The following is a 26342-nucleotide window of genomic DNA, read 5'->3' on the forward strand; positions in this document are numbered from 1 at the left end:
GTCCCATTGGATTTTCCTAGCAAAATTTTTAACAATGCAGTATTATGGTGCAAGCTTCTACATGAATAATGTACTCTTTTTCCTTAACTAAGATTTTTTCCAATGGAATTTTTCTTAGTAAGGTTTTAACAAGACATATTCATTGTAATAGATATCTAAGGAGGAGTGTTATAATAATATTTGAATTATATTTATGGATAGATTTTCTTATATAAATAGAACTCTATCTCTATAATCTTTTATACCTATAAATAGATATTGCAATCAATTGAATGGAACACAAACACATAATGAAATGAATTATTTTAAATTCTTTAAAAAAGAATATTAGTTCAATAGCACCCTTCGAGAGCTTGCCAAGTTAGAGGCATCAAATAGAAGGAATGCAAAAGAAGCCTCGCGAAGTTGAATCCCTTTAGCAGCTTCAAATCTTTCAACTATGATTTCCAACAATACCATCTCAAACCCTTTTTAAGTCGATAGATACAAATTTCTCTCAAGTTATTTATCAATATCGAAGCTGATCCATTTGGAAACTACTACAAATATCATAATACAGTTACTGGTAGATTAGAAAGAACCATGGCTTGACCATTGGTAGGTCATGCAAAACGAGTCAAAACTAGAAAGAGATCCAGAACATAATGCCCCACTTGACATAAACACAAGACAGTTAAAATATATACAACCTAACCAGAAATTTGAATGGTTAAAATGCATGGCAAGCAGCCATCATTCTGAATTAACGTGCACAGCAGCAAATAAAGGCTCAAGATTAAATGGCAGAACCCAGAAACGATCCTATCTATTTCATTCTTTCTGGTGTTCCATACATAAGAGAGCAAAGTAATAAAACATACACCGCTCAAAACCATATCACCACATTTCATGGGGTTCCACAGAAAACCATACTGTGACCAAATTAAACCTTTCCACGTCAGATCGCATTTTTTTTAAAGAAAAAAATTATGGAAACAAATCAACCACGTCAAGTGTCTCTCCATCATCTCAATATTTTTTTTTTGCCCTCCGCACCATCTCTAAGCTCTAAGCTCCAAGCCCTGCTCAACAAACATGCTATCAGTTGACTGATAAAAAAAAATGTACAGGCGAACAATAACTCCATAAAGCTAGAATACCTTGAAGTACAAGGGTTCGAGCCACAATATCTATGTAGGCTGGTTTTTGATTTGACATTGTAAAAGACCTACCACTGAATTTCACCCCCTACTCATAACCAGAATCTATTTGAATACCGCCACTTTGTCGTCCATAAAAGTTTCCACCACCACGCCTTGTCTGACCTCTTTCTCTATACCTTCCACCAGAATTATGAGATCCCTCTTTTGGAGGTTCAAAGTTGTTTGCTTTGTTATTTTTCTGGGGCCCAACTGGCTGGTATTCATAGTGGGAATTATGTCTCTGGCTTTCCCTGATTGCTGATGCATTATGTTGTTGCTTGTTATCTTTTCCAGATCCATTCCAATCTCCCCAAGAATCATGCTCTCTACCAAAACGGTTATTCAGATTTCCACTTTTCCGGAAGCCCGAAGACATGCGATGGTCTTGTCCGCCATCCATATTTGAGTGGGATGAAGATTCGATGGGACTACCAGGGCGTCCTCTGTGTCCACCAATCTTCCTTTCTCTCTTAGGTTCTTGATGTCCAACAGCTGGACCTTCTTCCAAATTGCCACTCTCGAATGGAGACTGATCATGATGAGAATGATGCCTAATTGTATCCTTATCTGGTTGAGGCAGCAACCCCCCACCCTGAGTTGACTCCTTTTTATTAGCCCTAACACCTTCAGGGCCTACATTCACACTGTTATTAGGCCGGCTTCCTAGTTGATTAGTGGATGAAAATGACTGAGACTTAGGCTGCCAATGAGATGTTGATTGTTCCCCAACAGCATGATTTTCTTTTGAAGCTACAAATGAGTCTTTTTGATGCATTTTAGGAGCTGTAGGTTGAAAATACACCTTCTCAGTGTCTCCGCCACCAGTTCTCTTCTCATCAGGATTGTGATTGGCTTTGTGACCCTTATGTGGTTGCCGCTTTCCCCTAGCAACCAAACCCTGATCTTTTAAAACAGGAAGGGTAACAGCTGTATCAGGATTTTCAGGCATGTTCCAACCATCAGAAAAATTCCATTCATCAGGATGCCCTGGTTGCTCTTTCATGGAAGATAAATCAGGCTTCTGGTGTTGATGATCTTCCATTGATTTTTGAAAACTCCTGCTAGGATTTGTAGTTGACTCGGCTACACCCCGTTGTCGCCATGATCCGTGCACTTTCCCAGACTTGTTCTGCCTACCATCCCCATTCCTAGACTCCACGCTGAGACCTGCCTTTCCCATAGTTGTACCAGAGGTTTGGGAACTTTCAGTATCCACAGATCCAGGCCTTTCAACAATCTCATCTGATGTAATCTGATTGGTTAAAGAAACAACTGCTTGCTGAGACAATTCTTTGGCTGCAGGTTTCGGAATGTATCTCTCCATTTCTGCCCTCTTGTTTCTTGGATTGTTCTGTGCCTGTTGATCACTCTTTGATGACAAAACCATAGACTCAACTATAGTATTCTGATTGGGTTCATCAGAAACCTCAGTTTTATTTTGCGACCGCACAGGAGCCCAGACAACAGCATCACCATTGTGATTTTTCTCAGCTGATTTATTACCTTGTTGGTTTCTCATCATCCTGCGATGATGATGAGATTTCCACTGATTATTTACTCTATTATGAGCTTCTTCATAGCACAATTCCGAGGACTGGTTTGCATCCTTCAATTCGATTTGGGACAGGCCCGAGTTAAGATCCAACATTGCTTCAGAAGGCTTTGGCTTGGCACTTTCGACCAAAGTGTCCAAAGTAGTCATATCCTTTGATACTTTTGATGCTGAAGATGTTGCAGATGATGCCTCCTCCAATTTGTGCTTGTTCTTACCACTCTTGTTCTTCCTTCTAGTATGCGCTGAAGACTCAGCCGTCAGACTCAAATTGACAGACAAATTTGACTCACAGTTTGAGACGAATTCTTCGGCAACACTCTCAGAAGATGTAGCAGCATCAGCTGCAATATCATTATCAACTTTTGATGTGACAGTTGCAAAATCAGTATGAATTTTTGATGTGTCAGTTGCAGAAGAAGAAAAAGACTTCTCACTGGAATTCTTTCCCAGGGCATTGTGCTTTTGTCTATAGCCTGTACGCTTCTGCTTAGAAGCACTACTGTCATGAACCCGTGAAGTACTACCGGCGCGAGCAGCATCAGCATTACTACCATCCTGTTGGAAAGACTTCAATTGCTCATGCACCACACCGGATTCAAAGTGTGCAGTTTTTGGTTCCAGAAGTGCAGTGCTTGCCACGCTGGTGGATTTCTCTACTCTATTCACACTACTTCCACTGTTCTGAGCAACCATACTTAGGCTAGAATCCCGGGCTGAGCTTGATGCTCTAGGTTTGTCAGTAACTGCACTTGGTGGATCAGCAGCCGTGGATTCCTTATGCCTACTCTGTGCTATTGTATTTGTCTTGGAACCTAAAGATGAACTTGATGCTCCAGATTTGCTTGAAGCAGCAGTTTGCTGACTAAGATTTAAGGATTCATCTTTCTTGTTCTGGATATTGCTGGTAGGAGCAGTTTCCAACTTCTCAGTTGCAACTTCCCCTGCTTGTGTTCTCCTGTTCAACTCTTCCAATTTAGCAAGAGCCTTGGCCCTCTGCTCTCTTAATCGTTCTTCTTCTTCCTTCTCTCGCTGTTTAAGTCGCTTGGCTAGCTCTCTCATCTTAACACGCTGATTAAAAACACAATTATCAGTAAAAAATACAGATGTACAATATTACGAATAACTAGAAAAATTGAAACATTAAGGATGTGCCTGGCTGTCACTTGGATCAGAAACAGGTGGTATGGACTCCAAATTGTCCTTTCCTGAAGGTTGTGACCCAAAATTCTGACCGGCATCTGCAGAAATATGGTGTTGCCCGACAGAAACAGAAGATATTTCATTGTGTACAGTTGATGCCGCATTTTGTAGGTCTACAATATCAGATTTTTTCCTCCAGCCATCAGTCTCTGGTGTATTAACTCTTCCTTTACCGCGATGGTCAGTTCTACCATGCATGCCATGAGCAGATCTCCTGTGGATATCAAATTAGTTTTCCTCAACAGTAGAATAAACAGATACATGGTCAAGGAAAGCATGTAAGATAGAAAGTGGAAACCCACCTGGAGATAGTTGTTCCACTGACTACTGCAGATTCAAGGATCTTATCTCCAGAAGAAAAGCGGTCTTCTTGTGGTGCAGTATTGTTAATTCCACCAGATCGAGTCCTCTCATGGGATAAAGAGTCAAAACCAACTTCATTTGTAGCACGACTGGCCAAGGCATTACCAACTTCCAGTTTATTCATCTGCTCCTCCCTACCTGAAACAGATTTAGAATCTTGTCGGCCATCCGATGACCGGGCTTTAGCATTTAAGCCTTCTATTTTCTGAATCAAGCTAGAATCTTTTGGAGCAGTTGGCACTTCTGGAATGGTAGCTGCATGTTCAAATTTCTTTTTACCTAAACCGTCACTATATGGATTCACATATCCCATATGTTCAGGTGACTTCACTTTCATAGGAACAACTTGATTGTCAACAGTCTCAGATGAAGCACCTTCACCAACTAGCACTCTTCTTGCATCTACATCATCATCCTTCTTGTTATCTGCCCTCCGCCCATTCTCCCATGATGACTTTCTTGAATGCTCATTTAGAGAATATGGGGGATTAGTTTTTATCAAATCATCGCACTTCTGCTCCTCATCTTTTCCCTCCCAACTATCATGGTGCTTCAGAAGAACTTTGTACGGTCCTCGAGGGTCTTGAGGTTGAACAGCTTCTATTTGTTCTGAAACCATTGCCTTACTACTAGGACCATATCCACTGGTTCTTCCATGGGAATTACCAGGATCAGGAACATTTTGACCAGGATACCTGTTGTAGGCATTAGGGCCCATTGCCATCCCCATAAATGAAGCATCTCGTTCATTAGAATTGCAGTAGCCCATGGGAGGACCATAATATCCATCATAAGGAACTGGTCCAGGATAAAACCCAGGCCTAAGCGGCATGCCAGGTCGAATGTAAGCATCATGCATGTGATGTCTGTACATATCTCCATTCTTTGGGTGGGGGCCCCTAGGTCGTCCAGCGCCTGGTGGGGGAACAGGCTGTGGATTGGCAAGCGCAGGACGGGGAAGCTGTGGATGGTAATAAGGAAATGGTTCCATGGGAAAGCCCCCAGGTGCAATTGGAGACCCAAATGGAGGACCTCCTGGTGGCCCTCTATACCAAACACCAGTTGGATGGTTATTTACAGGTGGACCGTGCCAAGCATCATAATGCTGAGGGGGAATACTAGAGTTAGGATATGATTGGGAATCAGCATGCCACTTCTCTGCATTAGACCTGGGTCCATCTTCACCATACGTAGAATTATCTTTTCTCCAGGAACCTGCAGCTCCAATCTTCGTATTCACATTTACAGAAACCTCGCCTATAAACCAAATGAACCACATCACTAATTTAATCACCCATGTCGTACCAGGGACGTACACACATCATATAAACCAGCATCGTGAACAAGACAGCAGCATTGTGATTAACAAATAAAAATCGCCTGCACACAAACCTGCAGAATCCCTAGTCCCCTCTTTGCCCGATGCCAATCCAGCTGAAGAACCAGGACGACCCTGAGATGCATATTCTGCGAAAATAGGAGATCAAGAAATTGGAAGATAATGCATGGAAAAACAAGTTAACTGACTATTCAGAGATTTCAAACTATATAATCAACATAACTATCAATACCAAATGCCAAAATAACTAATGCATTCAAGAATTTGGAACACACACACCCCACCCCCCCCGCGCTCTCTCTCTCAAAAAAATGGGCTTCATTTTTTAAGCTTCTCATTACCCGCAGGAGTTCCACTTGAAAAAAATTGGATTATGAAATTACGAAACATAATTTTCTCTCTCTCTCTCTCTCTTTTTGCTTTTCTTAAGAGTATTATGCCAAAGCATATAAAAAGTCCAGGAACTAGAAATGTAAAGATGTCAATGGCTAAGACAATAAAGGTAGTCAAGCTACGATATATTAAGAAGAGACCAATTGCAATTTCTCTTGGTGCCATGTATAAATTAATAGGACTTTCTAGAAGCACTGTGCAAATAAAAAAATTACTATGGAAACAAAATGCTCAAAGTCAAATCACAAAAACTTTGAACTTCTAAGGAGGTTTTAAGCATAAAACCTTGAGAGTCTATATTTTTTGCAGAAATGTCTTTTTCAGAGCCAAGAGTCGGAAAATCTCCAGAAGTCAAAGAAAACCCATCAACCTTAGAGGATGTCACTCCCTGCATATAACGGCCAAAATAGGTAAGTGAAGCAATTTAAGGAAGAAATGAAACACATATACTTTAAAATGTAAGAACCACCAGAGAGAATTATAAATAACCTACAAACAAAGATCATAATGGTGGTAGTGTCACCATGTGACTGTTGATAGGAGAACCTCCATGTACGTTTTCACTTTTATAATTGAGAAAGAGGAAAATTTATCGATTTGAGAACTATAATGCACTTTGTTAGATGATTAGACAGCTAAAAAGAAGAGCAAACAATTGAAGCATTCTAATGCACTTGAAAATTAATGCATCAACTCTATGAAGATCTGAGATCAGGAAGATGTGCGTTATAAGCCAGAAGAGTTCCTATTATTAGTTTGCTTCCTCTATTCCAGGATTCTTTTTACTTTTTTCTTTCTCTATATCCACCTTTTGATTAAAGTTATTTTCATTCTAGGCTTCTTCATTATTGTACACTATAAATTCCACATACTCACTTCACACTGTACCAAAAAGAAAAACACTGTAATAGTTGTACTGATGATATTCTTGGTCAATAAACTAGTGATAAAATCATATTCTTTTCAACTAACATTCTACATATTCCTAGAACTGGCACCAAACCCGTTGGCATTTGACTACCATGTGTTGTACAAATGGTTGAAAAGTTGCCTACAAATATGTGTAAGCGTAACAGATGAGTATTAAACCACAGGCTCAACAACCCATCAAGCAAAGAAGCAGAACATAATTATAACAATGCAAGCTAGCACACCCTCAATGACAAGGATTTAAGAAAGACTTTAATTTAAACAATCATCAACATGTAAAATAACATACCAACTTTTCTGATGTTCCAGTTCCACTCCATGCCACTGAGTTATCCGACAAAGGTTCAGCAAACCGGGATAACTGTGAGCTACCAGGTTGTGTTTCTGCACTGCGGGGGCGCAACGCTGGGTGGGATGTCTGATTTGATGTCAATGCTCCAGAAGACGATGATGGCCTAGAATTTGAACCCCATGCATTAGTAACAGGGTCGTGGGTTCTCTCGCTACCAGCAGTTGATGGTCGAGTCCCAGTTCCACTGGATGAAGGGCGGCCACTGAGGTGACTTGGTGAACCAGTACCTCCATCAGCATTAGGAGACAGAGTGGCAGAACCCCATGCATTTGATGAGGAAGAAGATGATCTACTGCCCCAACTATGAGTACCCCTGTTGTGCAAAGCGATTAAGCAATAATACAAGCAAAATACAAGGCATTTATTATCGGGATAAAATATAACAGTGTCAAGGAGTTTATTTATGAAAAAGAAAGAATAATACTAGAACAGTTTCAATGAAAACAAACATTAGAAAACAATTAATTAGAATATGAGATACTCACTTGGGAACAATTTCAACATTTGGATCAAGACCGTGATTTTCTAACCTTGACACAACAGAGAGAAACATTAGGGGCAAAACCGGTGCCTCGTCAAATAGAATCAATTTCATAAAACTAAAATACCTTTGGCTGGGTAAGTTTATAGGTTTTGGAACAGCAACTTTGCCCAACACAGTCATACCACCTCTTCTTGCAGAAGCCCATCTGCAACCAATCATAGCATTAGACACTAACCCATATATATCAATTAGCCACAATGCCTTTAAATTTAAATTTGAGAACCATTTCTAAGTAGTTACGGTTCCATACCTTTTCTCTCCAGATAACATGCTTGATGTCATAATTCACTTTTAATAGCAAGGTCATTCAAAAGAATTTGATAGAACCTACAAACATGAGAGAAATAATATTCCATCAGCGAAAAATGCAATAAGAAGCATGTGTAAATGAGAGGATAATATAAACACTTAAGAACCCAACTTAAAGCTCCTATATGCCAATCTTATTCTTATGTCATATTTGTTCATTACCAATTCTAGCACTAAATAACCCTTTCCAAAAACTGTTATTTTCTCTTTGTTTTGGCCATTATAATGATTCTTTTCCCAAAGGCAACTTCAAACTCGATTCCTAACAGGTAACAAATAACCAATTACAGTTGCTACTTCTGAAGCACACTCCAACATTATACATGATCTATTCCAAGACAGCACAAACATCATATACTTTCTTATTAATCCTAAATTATTTCTTTAGACACAAACCCTACTTTAAATAACCCATAAACCACAGAACTCCAGTTCATTTTCTCTTTAGCCTTCCTCTTTGCTCAACTCAACACTTAATGCAGCTTTCTATACCACATGTACTCCAGCTTTCACATTCATCTTTTCATCTTATGGTGGTACGATCACACCCATGAAGCTACCAGATCATACTCTACAAGTGTTCATTCTCATGAGTCACGTTTCAATACATAACATCTAAACATCCTATACTTAATTCATAAACATAATCTACAATTTTCTAAAAAAGGATACCATCTAAAAATAAACAATGCATATAACAATACACAACACCATAATAATAAGCAGAGCAGTTGTTGTCCAAAAAGAAAGCCAATAAATTAGAAAGAAAATAAAAAGTCCTCTTGTCAACAAACATCAAATCGTTTTATACAAAATCACCGAATCTTGCCCAAGAAACCAGGAAAATAATGTGTAACTAATACAAGAACACTACAACAAACGTACACAATCACTGTTTTTCCCTTTTTGTTTTCTCAAGTAAACAAACAGAGCCATAAATTTACATAAAAGTTAATAAAGTCTTCGTGGAGAATTAGTTTTACTTGCCTGAGAGTTTATTTTATTTTATTTTGTAATCGGAAACCCTAATTTGCTGAAAACAAATGAAAGAAAAAGGGAAATGGATATAAAGAGGTCTCACGGGTTTTAGGAGATCGCGAATAAGAGAGAGATCCGTGTATCGATGAAAGCAGCGATTGAGAGAGAGAGAGAGTGGGTTCTTTAGATCGCAATGAGAGAGAAATAAGAGGGAACGAGAGAAAACAGAGCTGAAACCCGAATGCAGTTTTTGCCTTTCTATTGTATATATGGACTTCATTTTAAGCTTATAAGATTGCTTTTATTTTCATATACGTGTATAATTATAAAATAAAATAAAATAAAAAAAGAATTACAGAACAAAACAAAATATTAGAAAATATAAAAATAAAAATTAGAAAACAATACTAGAAAATATAAAAATAAAAATTAGAAACGCAGTCCAATGATTTTGGAATTTGAAGTCGCAGTTGAAGCATAGATAATAACTCAGAAAATAAAACAATTATTTTATTACAGTGTTTTCACTTATATTAATTTTAAAATTGTCTTTAATTAAATTAATAGCCATCCAATCTTGTTTTTTCCTTTAAATTTAACTTAAGCTCGTTTTAGAATGTGATGATTTTTAATTTCTTTTAAATTAGCTTTTATACTTTTGATTTTAAAAAATTACTTTTACAAAGTTTGTAAGAACATTATTGAAAGTGTTATCTATTTTAAGAAAACATCTTTTAAAAATTATTTATTTGATAAAAAAATCCTTCAAAAATATTTAAATATGTAATAGCTTTAAAAGTATTTACATAAATAATAAAATATTTCATTCAAATTAATTGCATATTTTAGATTTTCACTTTTTATTAAATATTAATAATTTTTATTTTATTTTATTTTAATTAAATACTGATAGCAAATGTATAAAACCAATGAGATATTAATTAAAATTAACATAAAAAAATAAAGTGCAACTCTTTAAATATGAACAACTAAATTAAATATTTATTACATTTAAAAGATGAGAAAATAGAATAGGAGTCCAAATAAACATTTTAATCTTTGTACCTAATCAAGAACTGATAAATAAAATAAAAATTTACTTCAATTTGAATAAACATTTAAAGCATACTCTTATTGATAAAATATTTATTGGATTATGGGCTACACAGTTTCATTTATCTGAAAATGATATGTTATTTTCATACCTAATCTTGATTGCAAAATTTTGCTTAAATGGAAGAGCTTTTCGGATATATTTTTTAATTCTTTTAAATTTGTGGTCCAGGAATTATGGATTAAGGCAATAGCTAACAAAGCGGACAGCATTTCTGCAGAATGTCGGATGTCTTAGATAGGTGAATAGAGTAGAAGACAATTTAACACAAGGAGGAGGGATGCTGCTATTATTTCAAGTACATTATATTGTTATTATAAAAATTAAATTTTAATACATGTTTAATTCGTCAGTTAATTGGATATTGATTATTGGTAGTTAATAAATTAAACTGTTTAGTAATATTTATTAGTTATTAGTAATAATATATTAAATAACTATTGAGAGTATAATTTATCTATAAATATATTATGTTCATATATGATATTATTTATAATGATATAGATTAATAAATATATTTTATAATAGCTAAGAATATTACAACTAGTTTTTTGTTTAATTTAATTATTTATTATTAAAAATAATTATAAAATTCATTTTTAAGATAAAGATTATATTTTAAATTTTATTAATAAAGAATTATAATTTCAAATGCTATAATTATAAATATCATGATCTTTTATCTATTAATTGTTTATTATAAACTATAAAAACGATATCAAAATAAAAAAATTAATTAATTTTAATAAAAATAATATTATCTAAATAAATAAAATAATTAAATCAACAATCAACTTATAAAAATATAAAATAAAATTATAGAATAAACAGGTACTAAATCAGTTATCAATTATTAATTTTTATATATTATCAATTTATGGAGAGTGATAAATAGTTATTGACTTTGCAAAATCTCTAAGTCAAACACTCATTTACTCCGTATGAAACAAATAGCTGGATTCTTAAAAGTTGATTATCTTTTTGACACAAAATGCAAGAAAGGTGGACTAAACTCAAATTCATTAATTGATTGTGACCAAAAAACTCAAAAGGTTGGTTTTCTGTAATGTTGTTAGCAATAATTACCTGGAGCACAATAGAGAGTAATACACCAAGGTTAAACTGTAAATAAATGAACCTGTGCTAATGAGTTGATTAATGATAATGTACATGAATTTGAGTTTCAAATCCTTATTAGTGGATATTTTCCAACTTGCCATTGGGTGATGGATTAACCTCCACGGGAGATGATATCAGATATGGACTGCAACCACTAAATTTTAAGCCTGGAACTGGAAAAAGCCATGACTTTTTAATTTTAAAATAAATTTTCAGCTAGATTTATTTTATTATGCCATTAATATATAAATTGAATAAAATATTAACATGAGCAATTATTTATTAAGTGTTATATTTATAATTATTTATTTATTTATTACGAATAACTAATTGTGATTTAAAATAATAAATAATATATTATGCACAAATAACGTGATAGACCGAGTCTATATAAAAATTCATCATAATTTATAGCGAGTAAAAAAATAAATATAAAAAAACACATCCTTTAATTTTAGACATGATTAAGGATAAACATGAAACACTGTTTTTTTCTTTTGAAAAAGGGAAAAGAAAAAGAAAAAGAAAAAAACCCTAAAATTTGAAAAAATTTCATAAAACATGATTTTTTATTTTTTACTTATTTTTTACGGTACTTTTTTAATGAATTACCTGCTAACATGTTCTAATTTTCCTCAAAAAACTTCAAATAATAAAAAAGTAAATGTGAATATAGTAACAAGAAATTTGATAATTAGTTATTAGATTTTTTATTAGAAAAGTAATTATTCAACAAAGTTAATAAAAATTTTATATTTTTTTCTGCAAGACCCATTTGAATGATCCTTATTTAATTTAAATAGTTTATTTTAATCAGTAAATATTTTTTAAATATAGTAACAATAGTTATAATAAATAGTTTTATAATTAAGTAGCTAGAAAAAAAATATTTGATAGGAATCAAACATCAATTGAAAAGAAATAGAAGAGAAAATTAAATAATCTTGAAATGTATTGAAGAAAAAAAAAAGTTTGTTAGTAATTGATAGCTGTAACAAAGAAAAAAATGAGATAATATATTTTTTTATGTATGACATTTCTTTAAGTGAAAAATGATAGAATGAGTTAAAATGGAGAATGAATTTTTATTTCTTAAAAAGAAAATAGGATAGAGGTAAAATTGAAGAATAAAAACCAAAAAAGAAAAGTTGAAGAATGAATCAAAAAATGGAGAATGATAGAAAAATAAAATTGAAAAAGAATCTTTACTTTTGCATGTATGTTATGTGTGACATTTTTTTAAGTATTTTTAATGTGGTATTTTGCATGTATTTAATGTGTTATTTTATTATGTTATTGGTATTAGACAGTGGAATAATTTGATGTGTCATGTGTCATATTCCAAGTAATATGCATATTACATTTAATTTTTGTTGTTTTTCTGTATTTTTTTTCTATTTATGTTTGGTTTATGTTTTACTACAAATTGACATTTTTTTTCAAAATATACAAATTTTGGTCTATTTTCTATTAAATTATAATTTACCTTTGAGTATGCTATTTTTTTGGTTTGTTTTTGCAACAATTTAATATTTTTAGTTTATTTGTATAACAAATTAATATTTTTTGTTTATTTTCTATCATGCTGTGGTTTACCTTCCAAAATATATAATTTTATTTGATTTTTTTTATAATAGGTTTTGGGACACGGTACTTTTGATAAAACAATACCCCAATTTTCCGTATTTGTGAAATTTTTCCTACAAAATGCGCAGGCACAATTGTATATCGACCGAACCCATGACAGCCGACTCAATGAATCTCATGTTGAAAACGACAAGAAAAAAGAAGAGCAATATTACATGTGTCGTTTTCTGATATTCTCAAACGACAGGAAGCTTTTCCCATCATAATATAGCCACTATTGTTCGTCGTTTTGCCTCTATCAGACGTTTTCAAGGCAGCCATTTTGATTGATGGCTCGCTCCGACTCTTTCAGTTCTTCAAATGGCACTCAGATTTCCAGTGATTCGCAACAGAGAAACGACTGAGACACTTCCAAAGAAACAGAGGACAAAAGAAAGCTAGACAACAAAACTAAGGTACAATAATTTCATTTTCAGTACTTTTTGAACCTTTGAATTGGATTCGATCTGTAGCTGAATAAATTAAGAATGCTATTGTTAAGAATGATTATATTGGCAACGAAGAAGAATTAGAAAGAAAGAAAGGAAGAAATGTTGAGAATTCAACTATGGAACTCAAATCAACTTCAAAAGTTAAGTTTTTCTAGCACGGGTTTGCTTAGGAAGAAACCGGTTGTGAGAATGTTTATAACTAGTTTATTGACTTTTCTGTTACTGGGCAGTGGTTATTTTGCATTTAAGTGGAGAAAGTCTAGTTTTTTAGTTGAAAGAGATTGTTATTATACAGTTTTTGTGGATTGTGGAAGCACTGGCACTCGAGTGAATGTCTATAAGTGGAATACAAGAAGTCTAGATCGCGGGGTTTTGCCTATTTTAGTCTTACCCTGAAAATGCAACTGATCTTGACTCTATTCTCTACAAATTCTTGCAAGTATCATTGTTTGCAGACTGAGCCAGGTTTAGATAAGTTTGTTGGTAATGCAACAGGAGTGAGAGTTTCATTAAAACCTTTGATTCTGTTTACAGAACAGTGGGTGCCTCTTGGAAGACTTGGAGACACTCCTATTTTTTGTTTTGGTTACTGCTGGACTTAGGAGGTTGCCGCTTGAGGATACTAGGCAGGTTTTAAATGACGTGGAGGAGGTTCTCAAGGAACATTCATTTGTTCATAGGAGAAGTTGGATAAGGGTCTTGAGTGGGAAAGAGGAAGCCTATTATGGCTGGGTGGCTTTGAACTATAGAATGGGGCATTTGAGGAATCCATCACAGGGGTCTACACTAGGACTTATTGATCTGGGAGATTCATCATTGCAGGTTGTCGTGGAAGGAAATGATGGAGCTAGGGATGAAACAAACTTGATAAGAAAAAAGATTGGATCAGTTGAACATCACATTTTAGCATACTCTTTGTCATCATTTGGCTTGAATGGGGCATTTGATAGGACAGTTGCCATGCTCAGTCAGTTGCAGCCTAATAAAGGAAATGCGGATGAAAGATATACTCTCAGGCATCCTTGTCTAGGTTTGAAGTTTGAGCAGAATTTCACTTGCTATGCTTGTGATGGGCTCAATATAACTTATAAAAAGAATTTGAACAATCGAAAACACAAAACTAAAGACATTTATTTGGTTGGAGAAGCAGACTGGGAGCACTGCATAGAAGTTGCTAGGGCTGCTGCAATGAACTCAAGTAGATTAGATGGGTTACAGCCAACAGTTCACACCAATTGCAAATCAAGCTTGTCTTCATACAATGGTATGTTCAAAAAAGTTGTATTGACATTTGAATTTACTGGATTGCATCTCCGACACTTGGATGTTTAGAAATCTGCAAGTTCCTGGGATTCTGAACTTTTTGGTGATAGCTTTACTGTTTTGGAATGCCTTAGGATAATTTCTGGAAGTGTCATAATCTAAATCAAAATTATATTGTTTTAGGCATTAAGGATATTACAATTTGAGTCGTTATGTATGTTTTACAATACCATATAGTTCCATAAAGTAGAAGGTTTTCTTTGCTATTACATGTCCATATACTTCATTTGACAAGCTTTGTCCTGTATCCATGGCATTGAAAGATTAAGGAGAAACGTGTGAAAACTAGAGGAATTCTTGGTACATATTTGCCAACAGTTGACTGCAATATTTAATATTATGTATTATATCACGATGAAATGATGGTCTGCCTTCTATCCACAAGTTTTATGCAGTAATCATTATGCTCTTTCCTTAATGTATCTGGCCTTTCTTTCTTGTTGAAGGAAAATTAAAGATTTACATTCAAAGTGTTTGTTTGTAACTTTAATTTGTGTTCTTCAGGCAATAGAATTTTTAATTTGACAGCAGCCACCAATCCAACCAGCCGCTTTCATGCTTTGTCTGGCTTTTTCGCTGTTTACAACATGTTAAATTTGGCACCACAAGCAAATATGACCTCAATTTGGGAGAAACGGGAGCAGCTGTGTTCAACGTCATGGGGTGACTTGAGCAACATTTCTGGAAACCAAAATTCTTTTGCACATTACTGTTTCCAGGTTCCTTATATGGCATCACTCATTAAGGATGCTTTGTGTCTCGGTGATTTTGAAATAATATTTGATCCTGGGGATATTTTCTGGACATTAGGAGCTGCACTGATTGAAGGTGAATACCTATGGCTAAGCATTTCTAGAACAAACATTTCATCTTCCGGGAAAAGTATGAAGGTCATATATTCTCCCATTTTTGTTTTCCTTTTACTTGTATGTCTCTTATTTATTGTTTACAGAAGTCAAATTAATCTGCCCATGCTGGGAAAGAAGGCCCCAACCTTTAGGCCATCTTTGCCCTCTTACCTCTATCCAAAACGGCGTCCAAACTAATGTCAGGTCACAGCTGTACTAAAGTAAAGAAATTGTAAGGTATTAATTGCTGTACCTTTCTTGTATAATGCACAATTCATTCATTCTTTTAGGCTGGAAAATAACAATGGAAATGTAGCATGTACAGGGTTTTGATAATATTTTTGTTACAAGGTTTCTGAGTGGAATAGTGTTTTTGACAATATGCATTGTTGTTGTGGATTCTTGTCAAATAAGAGCTAAATAATGTCTAACAGCTGCTGCATTTGGAGTTCCTTGTGACTGAGCAGACAACCTGTCGTGTAAAAAGTATCAGATGTAAACTCTCTTATACCGTTGCCGCTTAGTAGAAATTATTGAATTGTTATCATGGTGAAGAGTTGCATTACAGAAAATCTTAAACAATTTCTCCTTGTTTCTATTCTTTTTTTTTGTTGTTCTGCAAATAGCGCACACACACATGTTTGCAGCACTTCCAGCAACAACAAACATGATTCAGCAGAAATTCTCACTGCAGAAAGTAAAATAGGGAATGACATATTTTGCATCAGAAATCATGTGATAAAATGCTGCCATACCCATTAAGCCTTGAGCATCATGAAGTCTTAGCTTTGCAACACTTGCAAAGACGCTAATGCATTAAAATAACTATCAGTGTATCTGATCTGCTTTAGGATACGTATGTAGAGAAGAGAAAAGATTCTACTCTTTATTCTCAGATTTGCATCTTCAATCTTCCTACAAGATTAGAAGGCATGCGCAACTTACTGCGGCTGCCTCAATCTACAAATTATGCATCTATTTATTTCCAAGATTTATTGCAACTTTATTTTAGCAACAGCTAGCAATCAGAAGCCCATGGAAAGAGGAAGTTGCAGGCATCTTTTCTGAGAATTGGTGACCTATAGAGATCCACACAGTTCATTCTGAGTGCAAACAACTTTAATTCGTCTTTCCTCTTTGTTGTGCTAGCATACCAAGTTCACTTCCAGGACCACATTTATTTTATAAATACACAATCTACTGAAGTATAATACATAGGGTGACGAGTATTCAGTGTTTAAATACAGATGGGCAACTGAACTAACTGCAATGCATCTTTAACTGGCTTCCTTGGTACATTTACACAGCACTCAAACTGTCAAACTAGTGATTCAACAATACTTCAGTAAGTTGCTATATTACTGTATTCACAGCTGTTTACACCATTTGCATTGACATCTGCCCATACCTCATTGACACGTCCGATAAAATGGAATGGAGCATCATACTGAGCAATGGAGTAGGCAGATTTGCTTTCTAGGGAAGTTCTGTTGGCCCATGGAGATCTGCTCAAGCTGGCAGCAAGCTTTTTAGCTTCTTTGACAATGTTATCATCCTTCGCAAATCCTGAGAATGTCCTCACAGCAATGCAGCGACTGCCCTGCACATAGGGTTTCAGGTGCAGTTCAGGGAGGGGGACTGGTGGGTCGGCTTGAAATTTGAGAGGCAAGTAGAATAGAACATAGTAGGCTGACGATTGAAAGGGTCCAGCTCCTGGGACTATGCTGGTCACGACGGGAGCCGTCATTGGAATTCTTGTCCAATTCAGATTAGCACCTTGAATGAACTGGAACAACCTGGGAGAGAGCAACAAGATAATACAAAAGTGGGAATTCTCAATGAAAAATCAGAGTTCATAACATGTGCATTTCTTTAACGGATATTTATAGGAAGTGCACACAACAATATCATTTTGACAGACAGAAAGGCGGACAATTCACTCTAAATGAATCTTATAATCCTATTATGCTGCTTGGGAACAGCTATCATGCATGTTTTAATTATGCATTCAATGTCCAACTATTTTTGAAATATCTAAACGGAGCCTTGTGTTTTACCTTACAAACAATACATTCTTTGATAATTAATTTGAATAAAGGGGAGAAAATGATTGGGTTACTTTGAAAACAAACAGAGACTGATTCCTCTAGGCCATTGACATAAAAATGTGGCATTATAAACCTTTGTACTAGTTTGTTTTTCCAGGACGCCTACTTAGTCCATCGGACTAAGACGAATGCATTTTACATGTTAATGTGAGAGGAAGACAATGAATCTCTAAAATGTGATGTTAGAATCACAGCCCTGATCAAGTTAGATTTCCAGGTAATGAAATGATATAAAAGTTAAAATTACTGCCACAAAATGGTGAAATCAAGAATCTTTTAAAGCCTTTTACAACGACAGAAACACCCATTTAAGACTTTGACAGATAGAATCAACAATTTACCAGCCCTCAAGAAAAAGAAAAGAAAAATCGACAACTGACAACTACGGATTTGTAAGATAAATAAAAACCAATACCATCAAAGATTGCACTAGAAGTTGAATTAAGGACATAGGTCACGTTCCAAGCAATTGATACAAGAAATTGCGAAATGTAAAAAAAGAAAAAAAAAAAGAATAAATAGTAGTGAGCTCGTCTCAAGAAGAACTGAAATTGAATTCTAATCATCAAATTCTAGGAAACCCGAAAGTGATTCGTCATTATTTGGTTTGTAGAAGTTAATTATATTTACCTGTGAAAGCCATCCAAAGTAGCCTTTTCGAAAGAGATTTCAGTGACCGGAGCAGCCATCCATGAAGATTCGTAGTATAATCTGACCTCAAAATCTGATTCTGCGTGTATTACCTGGTATTGGGGTTTTTCAATCTCACGGCTTTCCGCTACAAAGAATAGCAAAGTTATCACTAGAATCAAGAACCTGTCTTTCTTCATCTCTTTCTCTCGCGATGAATGAACAGTCTTTGTTTCCATCGGTTTATATAGTGCTCAGAAAATCTAAATGGAACAAGAACGCTGACTTGGCATATAATGATAAAACAGACGAGGCCTTATCATACAGGCATTAGTTGATATATATAATGCTCAGAAAATTTTGTTTCCATCGGTTTTATCATCCAAATTGTTTATCATCAACGCTGACTTGGCATATAGGAAAAAGAAAATCAAATTTATTGATAGATTGGTGGTGATTTAATGGATTTTAGGGGGTTCAAGTCTAAAGTCTAAACAGAAATTTATTTGATGATTTGCTAGCTCCATATAATAATTCTTACAAGTCTTAGAAGAGTCTAAACAGAAATTTATTCTATGATTTGATAGCTCCATACAGTTCTTTCTTACCCAGTTTTTGGTATGTAGAGAACTAATGCCTTGCCCTATAATAATAAACAGACGACGCCTCTGGAACCAAGCCACACTGCCACCTACAATGCTAAAAAATCTAACTTGTTCAATTTTCACTAAACCGTGGACATTCATTTTGTTTAAAAGAATCATGAACAACTATATAAAAATATTTTTACATTTTTGAGTTCTATGGACACTGAGCTTTGATTTGTGCAAGTTTGCTCTTGTCGTACTTTCCATGGGGTAGAACTGGTGATGTGGTATTCTTTTTGTCATCCAGTTGGCCGCCAGTATCATAAGACATCATCAATTCCCAGCCGAATCTCAGAATGCCCTTAATCTCTAAAATCTGGTGGTACAGTTTCTTCTGTAAAATATTCCTTCCTGACAGTGTCCACCGAGCAGAATCTCACCTTTGTAAACAAATGAACACTTGAAATGAATAAGAATATGCAGAAAGCAAATGCGCAGAAAGCATAATAACCACAGCTGTAGAATGACTCGTTTCAAATAGGTCTGATATCAAAGTTTTGCCTGTCAATCTATCGGGAAAGGTTGAAAAGGCAAATCGAATCAAAAAGGTAATAGTCAGCACTAAGTGCTGATAAACTGACTGATTGGGCATTATGAGATTGGTTAAAGCACTATATCCTGTAGTGAAACAGATTTGATAAAATGATAATACCTGAAACGTTCATTTTGGGTCGTTCAGCACTAGATGTATGCTTGATATGAAATGACTAGATATAAATTGAGTATGCAGGGAAAGAAAAGAATAAGAGGGAATAGATGCATCGCCAATGTTGGAACAGAAATAAGGTGTTGGATGTAATGACTTGAGGGAGAGGATACTGATGGACACAAATAACTTATTTATACACAACTACAAAAGCCACAATGGTTGATACATAATGAACTTTTGCATGGCTAAATTAAAATATCCTTTTGAAACAGATGAATCTGATTACTGGAGAAGAGACTACGCTAGATACACAACCAAGCAAAATTTACTGAGGCATGGAAATATAATAAATATCAAAAAATCATACCATAGAAGCATACGACTTTAACAGGGGCTTGGTTAACTGCCAAATTGGTTTAAATATGAAGGGAGCATCCACAAAGAGGACTTCACCCAACCGCTTCGGATAATAGTAGTAAAATACATCAAACTGCCAAAGATGAGAGGAAACAATCAACCTAAACTTTCCTTGGTTCAATTTCCAGGCAAATAGACCCATTGCAATGTCTCAATAAGGTAATGACACAAGAAAAATCAAGTAGATATAAAATTAGGTAACATTAAAAGAAGAGAAAGTGGGGAGTAAGGCCAAGGAAGAATAAGGGATTTCTTCTGTGGGCTTTTTCTTTAAAAGAAAAAACCTTCACCCCCCTATAAATTTGGTGGCCACAACACCAAGAAATTATAGATTTCGATTTCACTATTTTTCCAAAATCAGCATTGAATTTCTGAAAATTACCACGAAAGTCAAGAACTTGAGATCAGAATTTTCAGTCTTAAAGCCCCTAAGATCAAATACTCCAAGTATTTTAGTTTGTCCTGCTGGGAGCTTCGCCAATGCCTTCTCTACTAGAAAGACACATAGCCTCTCATCTTCAACAGGATCATGCACCTGATATCATTCATTATATGCTAATTGTTATAGTACACACACAAAGAAAATGAATAATTAAAAATTCAAGTTGATCATAGTTTGAGTAAAAATTTTACAGAAAAGGGGGTTGAATTTTATAGTCTTCATCCAGCCATCAATACTCTCTAGTCTTCGAAAATGTTACAAGAGTACGATAATAATAACTATAAGAGGGGAACAAGCTGCTAACTTCAAACCAGAAAATGAAAATATATCTTACCAACCAAAATAAAAATTCCTTGAATGTGATACTTAAACTTAATTAGCGAACTCCTTACTTGACTTAAATTGAATTGATTGATAATTTGCAAAAGGAGGTGAGATATTTCTATGAACTTTAAAAGCTTAACTCTCAATTCATGAAGTCAATATACTAGACTTTCAAAAAGCCCCATGCAGGGAAGTAGCTATGATCATCTAGATTTAGTACAACATGCAAGGGAAAAAAAGTTACTGCTTTCTTTCGGGACTGCAGGGTCCTTAACAAGGTTGTGCATTTTGTAAATCAATTGAATTAATAATAATTGCTTATGAAGCCAAAAAGTATTTGTAAATGAAATAGGGAAAAATGAACGAGAAAACTTACATCAGGAAAGTGCTTGGACGCCACCACTACAAGCACTGGTCTCCCATGGACATCAAGAAATCCATGCACATAGGATTTTCCAGTGTCAGCTACACTTTTCACCAACTCTTCAGTCAATTCAGAGACTTTAAATTCTTGACGCCATTTCTAATAAGGGTAGAAGGAAAACTAAACAGAAGTTGATAAGTTCATACAAAGCTGTAAATACAGCTGAAAGCAAAAGTGAGATAGTTAAGGATACAATGGCTTTAGTCAATTTTGCAACAGCTTCTTCAACAGAAAACTTCCTGTCTTTTAGAAACCAAAGGATCATGTCTTCATCATCTCTGCCATTTTGGCCTACTGGAAGACTATGATGTTCTTTTTCAAGCTTATCCTTCACTTCTAAAACTAGCTGATACATAAAAACAGTAAATTATGTAACTTTGCCATATGTAATTATTTAATGGTGGAAATTAAATAGTTCAATAGACGGATTAAATATTACTTGGAAAAAATTGCATAAATTTGCTTCGTCTAATTCCTTCATCATTTTTTTAATTTCCAAAGAAAATGAACATAAAAATGATACATTCTAATCGAGTTATATAGTTGGAGACAAAAAGAAACTCAAACCCTAGTTTCTATGCTACTATATAGAGGTCGAGACATTCTGTTAAAACTCTTACCTTTCGAGAATGACTAGGGTCTAAACTGCAATTCTGAATTGAAAATTTGCAGTTTCGAGAGGGAGTTTTTGTTAGATTGGTTGGAGCAATTAGTGGACGGCCTAAACTGTGGGAAGAGCGAAACGCCATTTTCTCCAAATGCTCACTGATTCAACTAACTTCTTGTGTATTTGTTTGTTTCCCGGGAAATTGGCTGGTAAAAGAAAACAAATCCAGCGGTGGGTAAGAGCCGTGGAGTAGAGGTGAGGTGAACGTCCTCGTTTTTATTTCGGGCCTCAGTTTGGGCCAACTTATTAGATTTCGTCGTTAATAGTTGGAGCCTACGGAATTTGGCTATGGGCTTTATTGCATTTTAATAGGACCTGAAATATTGCAACATTTACGTTGAATTACAATTCAGTTATTAATAATTACCTTCTTTTTCAATTGCCTCTGACTTGGAGCTTTTAATTTCCCACCTTCACATTTCAAGAAATATAATTTCTTTGAAGATGGAAATACATTTGGCTATTTTCAAATATATGAAAGATTACGGATTATGGGTGCTCTATAAACAGTTTTGCGTTGTTAAATGTCATGAGTTACCCTATATAATTTAGTAAGGCTTCATTCTTGTATGGGATGGGATCATCTGCATGAGAGTTGTTTAGTATTATGTTTGATGTTGATGCTAAGTAGTGGAGCTATGTATCTTACAATCACTTGACTTGGGAGCTATAGGCACATGACTTTCTAGCATGTGACCCTCGCAGCAATCATCTTGAAGATGAATTTGCAAATGGAGAAGATCTCCACACATAACAACCACAACCCAGACAAGATTAAGAAACATTCTTTTCCAACAGATTTAATATATCCAGTCCTTTCATGTATTGGGTGTAGGCAATAGAAGAGAAGAGAATGGCAGGTGACAACTTTCAGTGGGATATATATTTTGTTTATGTCCCACATAAGATATCCAATGCTTACTGTAAAGTAAAGGCAAACTAATATTGTTGCCTGCCAGTATCATACAAGGCCAAGATAGCTTGTTCTGTTTTTTTTCTAACAGCTTAAAACTTCTTCACATCTGGGTTTTTGATTTTGTCCCTGTTTTTTTGTAGTTACTGCTTGTATGGGTGTGTGTGTTTCTCGGTTCTGCTGGCTTTGGGACCCCCAAAATTTTCCTTGTTCAAAAAGAAAGATTTGAATGTATGTAGGCGGTGAAAGAAATTTTATGAATCCCTTGCTTATTATTAGTTTAGAATAATAATAAAGTGACTGGGTAGAATATGATTAACTTATGCAGCTAATTAGGCATAAATTTTGTCCAAAGATAATTGAGTCAAAAGTTATCATTAAAATTTTAGAATTTACTTCCGGAACAACTTAATTACCTTACAAGACAAAGTATTTCTTTAACCTTGTTATGCAGTGGTGTCGACCTCTTTCCTTTTGTTGTTAGGTTTCTTTATCCATTTAATTCTCCTGTGTCCACTTTTATCAAGTTAATTCTTCCTCGTAAGCAATGAAGAACCTTGCAACCACCCATTAAGCTATCTGTATTCCTTCCACTTTCCAATGATGCCCCTTCTTTTACTTTTCAAGTGGATTCAAGAAGGATCTCATTCTCTTTCCATATATCTTAGTTTCCACCAGGAAAATCATCTCTTGGGAAAAACAGTGGAACTGTTTGCTTAATTCTTTCCAAGCTGGAAATAATGAAGTTTAATTAAGTCAATTATCATTATCATAGCAGCATCAAACAGCTTGCATGGCTTCATTAGTGAAAAGAAGAAACAATAAGTGATAACATAACTAAGCTTATCCACTATGTAGGATAAGGTTTATAATTTCTGATAAAATGGTATTATGATTTACTACTGAGTTACTTTTGCTGATTAAAGCATTGATAGGATTTACTTTCCCATATTCATGACTTCACAGACAGGACCAATTATTACATTGAATTTAATTTCATTGTTGATAGAAGAAAGAAAAAAGTTGACAGTCTTGTTGTCTTGGAACTGAGGGAAATAAGTCATAGATACCATAATAGACGAAGTTATTAAATGCATCTTGTGCAGTTTTTTCCTTATATGATTTTCCTTAATGAAAATCATTTATGTATAAAAAGGAAAGACATTAGTAATTAGCATTCACGCAAGAGCTTGTATCACGGAAGCTCTAGGAAAAGGGTTGCTTTAGGGTGGAGTCCAGCATCCTTAAGGGTCAATCCCATTTGATCAACACCATAGACTCTTCTGGGAAAGCTTGATATCAATCTGTAGTTAACAATGCCAGGTAGGCCTAACGAATCAATAAATTTGTAGATTGATTGGACCGTATTTGAGCTGAAGAAACTCTGCTCTCTTCTTTCACCATTTGGAAACCGTATCAAAATCTGAGCAAAATATGAACCTTTTTAGCCTTACAAACTCAATATCTACCAAAGTAACTGTTGCATACTCATGCTAAGTAATACCTGTGTTGCCTGAGGATCCTTTGACCGACCAGCTGTTTCTTTAAACTCAGTTTCTCTAACTATGGAAGCTTCTCTGGCGTTACCGTATTGCTTCTGTGCTGAATTGTTCGTAGGCTTCTCATAATTTGCTTTATTTGAAGGTACTTTCTTAGATTTCTCCTTCTCCTGGGAAGAAAAAGATAATTTTGTTGTCAATTTGTTAGCCTTGTAAGATCTGAATCAGACCACAAGAAGCCGTGGCGCGAGTCGTAGAAAAGTCAGGCGAAGTCCGAGACAGCTTACTCGCATCTTGAATGATTAACCTCTTTTGGCTAGTCCAAGGGTGCATTCGCAAACATGCTTAGCCCCTGCATTTAAGAATTACATTCTGCGTAATACACAAACCTTATCAATCTTTAGAGCTGCAAGGTAAGCTGCATCCTGTTCTTCTCTTAGTCGACGATCTGCTCTTATCTTCTCTTCTTCCTTCGCTCTTGCTCTCATCTTCTGCTCCTGCTGCTTTGCTCTTGCATTCTTGCCAAATGCCAATCCTTGCTCCTCTACTGTCCTCAGCAGAATCTCCACCAGCTCTGCTGGAGAAACTGGCCCTTCCAACTACAGAAAATAGGACAAGAATTATCACCTCAGAATTGTCTTGTATTTGAAATATATTTGATGGCATACATAAAAAGAAAAAAGAACTGAATACTCTATCTATTTCAATAACCAACCTGCTGTAGTACCGCTATGCTATTACCAGAAGCTGGAGCGACAACTGCGCAGCAAGGAAAGCTCGCAGGTCGCAATGCTGCAGCCATTTGCACACCCTCTCCTCTATCTGCAAGTGCTCCCCAGCAAACGAAGTTCGCATCAAGGAACTGTACTACAAATTCCGAACATAGAGTCTCTCTACAGAAAGACTGAGTAAAAGGGTGTTGAGGTGAATGGAGATACATAAACATAAACTTGTTTTCATCCTCTGCTATCTTTAACGCCTGCATGAAATTGCAAGCATAAAAGAAAGGATGTGTAGAACCATATTGCTGCTGAAAATTGGCTAAGAAGGTCCATTCTTCTGGCGCAATTAGGGGATGATGAACTTGTGGGGGTTGCACTGTGAAGTTTAATGGTAAATTTTGATCTCTTCTTCCTGATCCTATTCCTATTCCTATTCTACCTATACCATGACCCATTACTCTTGAAAATCCTCCTACTATACTCCTAGGCAGACTCACCATTCGACGAACAATTCCATTGCAAGAAGCTTCTCTCATTGCTCTAGCACTATCCCTCACTGTTGATGACATTGCTTACTGTCTGCAGAAACCTCTCAAGAACCGAAATTAATGAAAAAGAAAAGAAAATTGGGAAGTGTAAACTTGAGTAAAATGATTATATCGTTATCAGAAAACTCAATTTCATTCATTAATCTTTTCATTAAAGTTACGTGAAGAACATTGGGAAAGAATGTAAAGGTGCTTCTTATTCTTGTCATTTGTACAAAGATCAATGGTGATACTTGGCTTGAGATAGAATCCACCGCTGGCTCATGTTATTTTTGACCTTATGTTAAAAAGAAAAAGTGGAGAGGATCAAATTCTTATTCTTGATAGCAATCTTCTTTTTCATCATATCCAAAGTTCAAATTTCTGTTTCCTTTCATGTCCATACTCTCTTCAGATACCGCCAGCAAATGAAATTCATTTTTCTGCAAATGGGATTTGAATTTAAATTTCTTTCTACAAAAAAAAATCTAAATTAAACAAAAATTAATAGAAGATAACTTCTATCTTTATTGGAATTCGTCGGATCAAATATCTTTTAAATATTTTATTTATTTAACAACGAAACATATTACTACCTCATAATTGACATGTAATAAAAATATAAATAAGAGTGTCATATCTCAAAAAAGGGTATCACAAAATTAGTCTCATCATTTTAGTTAAATTTGATAAATTATGTAGTAAGAGATGGGTTGTCGGTGGTGCAGAGCTAGTTATATGGTCTTC

The 26342-nt window shown here is 35.1% G+C and overlaps 4 protein-coding genes and 1 pseudogene across 7 annotated transcripts; 1 reads left to right on the forward strand and 4 right to left on the reverse strand.

Moving 5' to 3' along the window:
- Positions 1-631: 631 nt before the first annotated feature.
- Positions 632-9403, reverse strand: LOC8288970 (protein MODIFIER OF SNC1 1). 3 transcript variants are annotated; one of them, XR_007215631.1, is made up of 11 exons: positions 9248-9403; positions 8108-8184; positions 7922-8002; positions 7799-7843; positions 7251-7626; positions 6317-6419; positions 5692-5766; positions 4239-5556; positions 3889-4150; positions 1140-3804; positions 632-1061 (listed from the first exon to the last, which is right to left on the reverse strand). XR_007215631.1 is itself a non-coding variant. In XM_048373359.1 (10 exons), exons 2-10 carry the CDS (start codon positions 8137-8139, stop codon positions 1228-1230), a joined length of 4869 nt encoding a protein of 1622 aa, XP_048229316.1. In that variant the 5' UTR covers positions 8140-8184; positions 9248-9403; the 3' UTR covers positions 1105-1227. The 3 variants fall into 3 exon arrangements, 1 of the variants encoding a protein (XP_048229316.1); XR_007215632.1 differs by having other exon boundaries at positions 9154-9396; XM_048373359.1 differs by lacking the exon at positions 632-1061 and having other exon boundaries at positions 1105-3804.
- Positions 9404-12961: 3558 nt separating this feature from the next.
- LOC8288969 lies at positions 12962-16112 on the forward strand (annotated as a pseudogene).
- Positions 16113-16789: 677 nt separating this feature from the next.
- LOC8288968 (heme-binding protein 2) lies at positions 16790-18702 on the reverse strand. The gene is made up of 2 exons (XM_002511315.4): positions 18365-18702; positions 16790-17422 (listed from the first exon to the last, which is right to left on the reverse strand). Exons 1-2 carry the CDS (start codon positions 18601-18603, stop codon positions 16969-16971), a joined length of 693 nt encoding a protein of 230 aa, XP_002511361.1. The 5' UTR covers positions 18604-18702; the 3' UTR covers positions 16790-16968.
- Positions 18703-18915: 213 nt separating this feature from the next.
- Positions 18916-22150, reverse strand: LOC8258695 (CRAL-TRIO domain-containing protein C3H8.02). Of its 2 annotated transcripts, XM_002511314.4 has the most exons (6): positions 21888-22143; positions 21461-21613; positions 21220-21366; positions 20460-20612; positions 20028-20150; positions 18916-19391 (listed from the first exon to the last, which is right to left on the reverse strand). In XM_002511314.4, exons 1-6 carry the CDS (start codon positions 22014-22016, stop codon positions 19314-19316), a joined length of 783 nt encoding a protein of 260 aa, XP_002511360.1. In that variant the 5' UTR covers positions 22017-22143; the 3' UTR covers positions 18916-19313. The 2 variants fall into 2 exon arrangements, with proteins under 2 accessions (XP_002511360.1, XP_015581160.1); XM_015725674.3 differs by lacking the exon at positions 20460-20612 and having other exon boundaries at positions 21888-22150.
- A 1744-nt stretch (positions 22151-23894) lies between these two features.
- LOC8278922 (plant UBX domain-containing protein 10) lies at positions 23895-25942 on the reverse strand. The gene is made up of 4 exons (XM_002511313.4): positions 25062-25942; positions 24736-24945; positions 24352-24516; positions 23895-24270 (listed from the first exon to the last, which is right to left on the reverse strand). Exons 1-4 carry the CDS (start codon positions 25635-25637, stop codon positions 24043-24045), a joined length of 1179 nt encoding a protein of 392 aa, XP_002511359.2. The 5' UTR covers positions 25638-25942; the 3' UTR covers positions 23895-24042.
- Between the last annotated feature and the right edge of the window lie 400 nt (positions 25943-26342).

This window comes from Ricinus communis, chromosome 4, assembly GCF_019578655.1.
Source record: "Ricinus communis isolate WT05 ecotype wild-type chromosome 4, ASM1957865v1, whole genome shotgun sequence".
Taxonomy (NCBI): domain Eukaryota; kingdom Viridiplantae; phylum Streptophyta; class Magnoliopsida; order Malpighiales; family Euphorbiaceae; genus Ricinus; species Ricinus communis.

Bases quoted from the DNA above. Each gene is read 5' to 3' on its own strand.
- LOC8288970 (XM_048373359.1), bottom strand. From the start codon at position 8,139: ATGACATCAAGCATGTTATCTGGAGAGAAAAG. The intron at 7,844-7,921 runs GTATTTTAGTTT...TGTTGTGTCAAG, and splicing joins ATAAACTTACCCAGCCAAAG to GTTAGAAAATCACGGTCTTG. The intron at 3,805-3,888 runs GCACATCCTTAA...GTTTTTAATCAG, and splicing joins CTGATCCAAGTGACAGCCAG to CGTGTTAAGATGAGAGAGCT.
- LOC8288968 (XM_002511315.4), bottom strand. From the start codon at position 18,603: ATGGAAACAAAGACTGTTCATTCATCGCGAGAGAAAGAGATGAAGAAA. The intron at 17,423-18,364 runs GTAAATATAATT...GCTCTCTCCCAG, and splicing joins ACTTTGGATGGCTTTCACAG to GTTGTTCCAGTTCATTCAAG.
- LOC8278922 (XM_002511313.4), bottom strand. From the start codon at position 25,637: ATGTCATCAACAGTGAGGGATAGTGCTAGAGCAATGAGAGAAGCTTCT. The intron at 24,946-25,061 runs GTTGGTTATTGA...TATTTTCTGTAG, and splicing joins GCATAGCGGTACTACAGCAG to TTGGAAGGGCCAGTTTCTCC. The intron at 24,271-24,351 runs GTATTACTTAGC...TATTTTGCTCAG, and splicing joins AGGATCCTCAGGCAACACAG to ATTTTGATACGGTTTCCAAA.
- LOC8258695 (XM_002511314.4), bottom strand. From the start codon at position 22,016: ATGGCGTTTCGCTCTTCCCACAGTTTAGGCCGTCCACTAATTGCTCCA. The intron at 21,614-21,887 runs GTAAGAGTTTTA...TTTATGTATCAG, and splicing joins ACCCTAGTCATTCTCGAAAG to CTAGTTTTAGAAGTGAAGGA. The intron at 21,367-21,460 runs GTATCCTTAACT...TACCCTTATTAG, and splicing joins CAAAATTGACTAAAGCCATT to AAATGGCGTCAAGAATTTAA.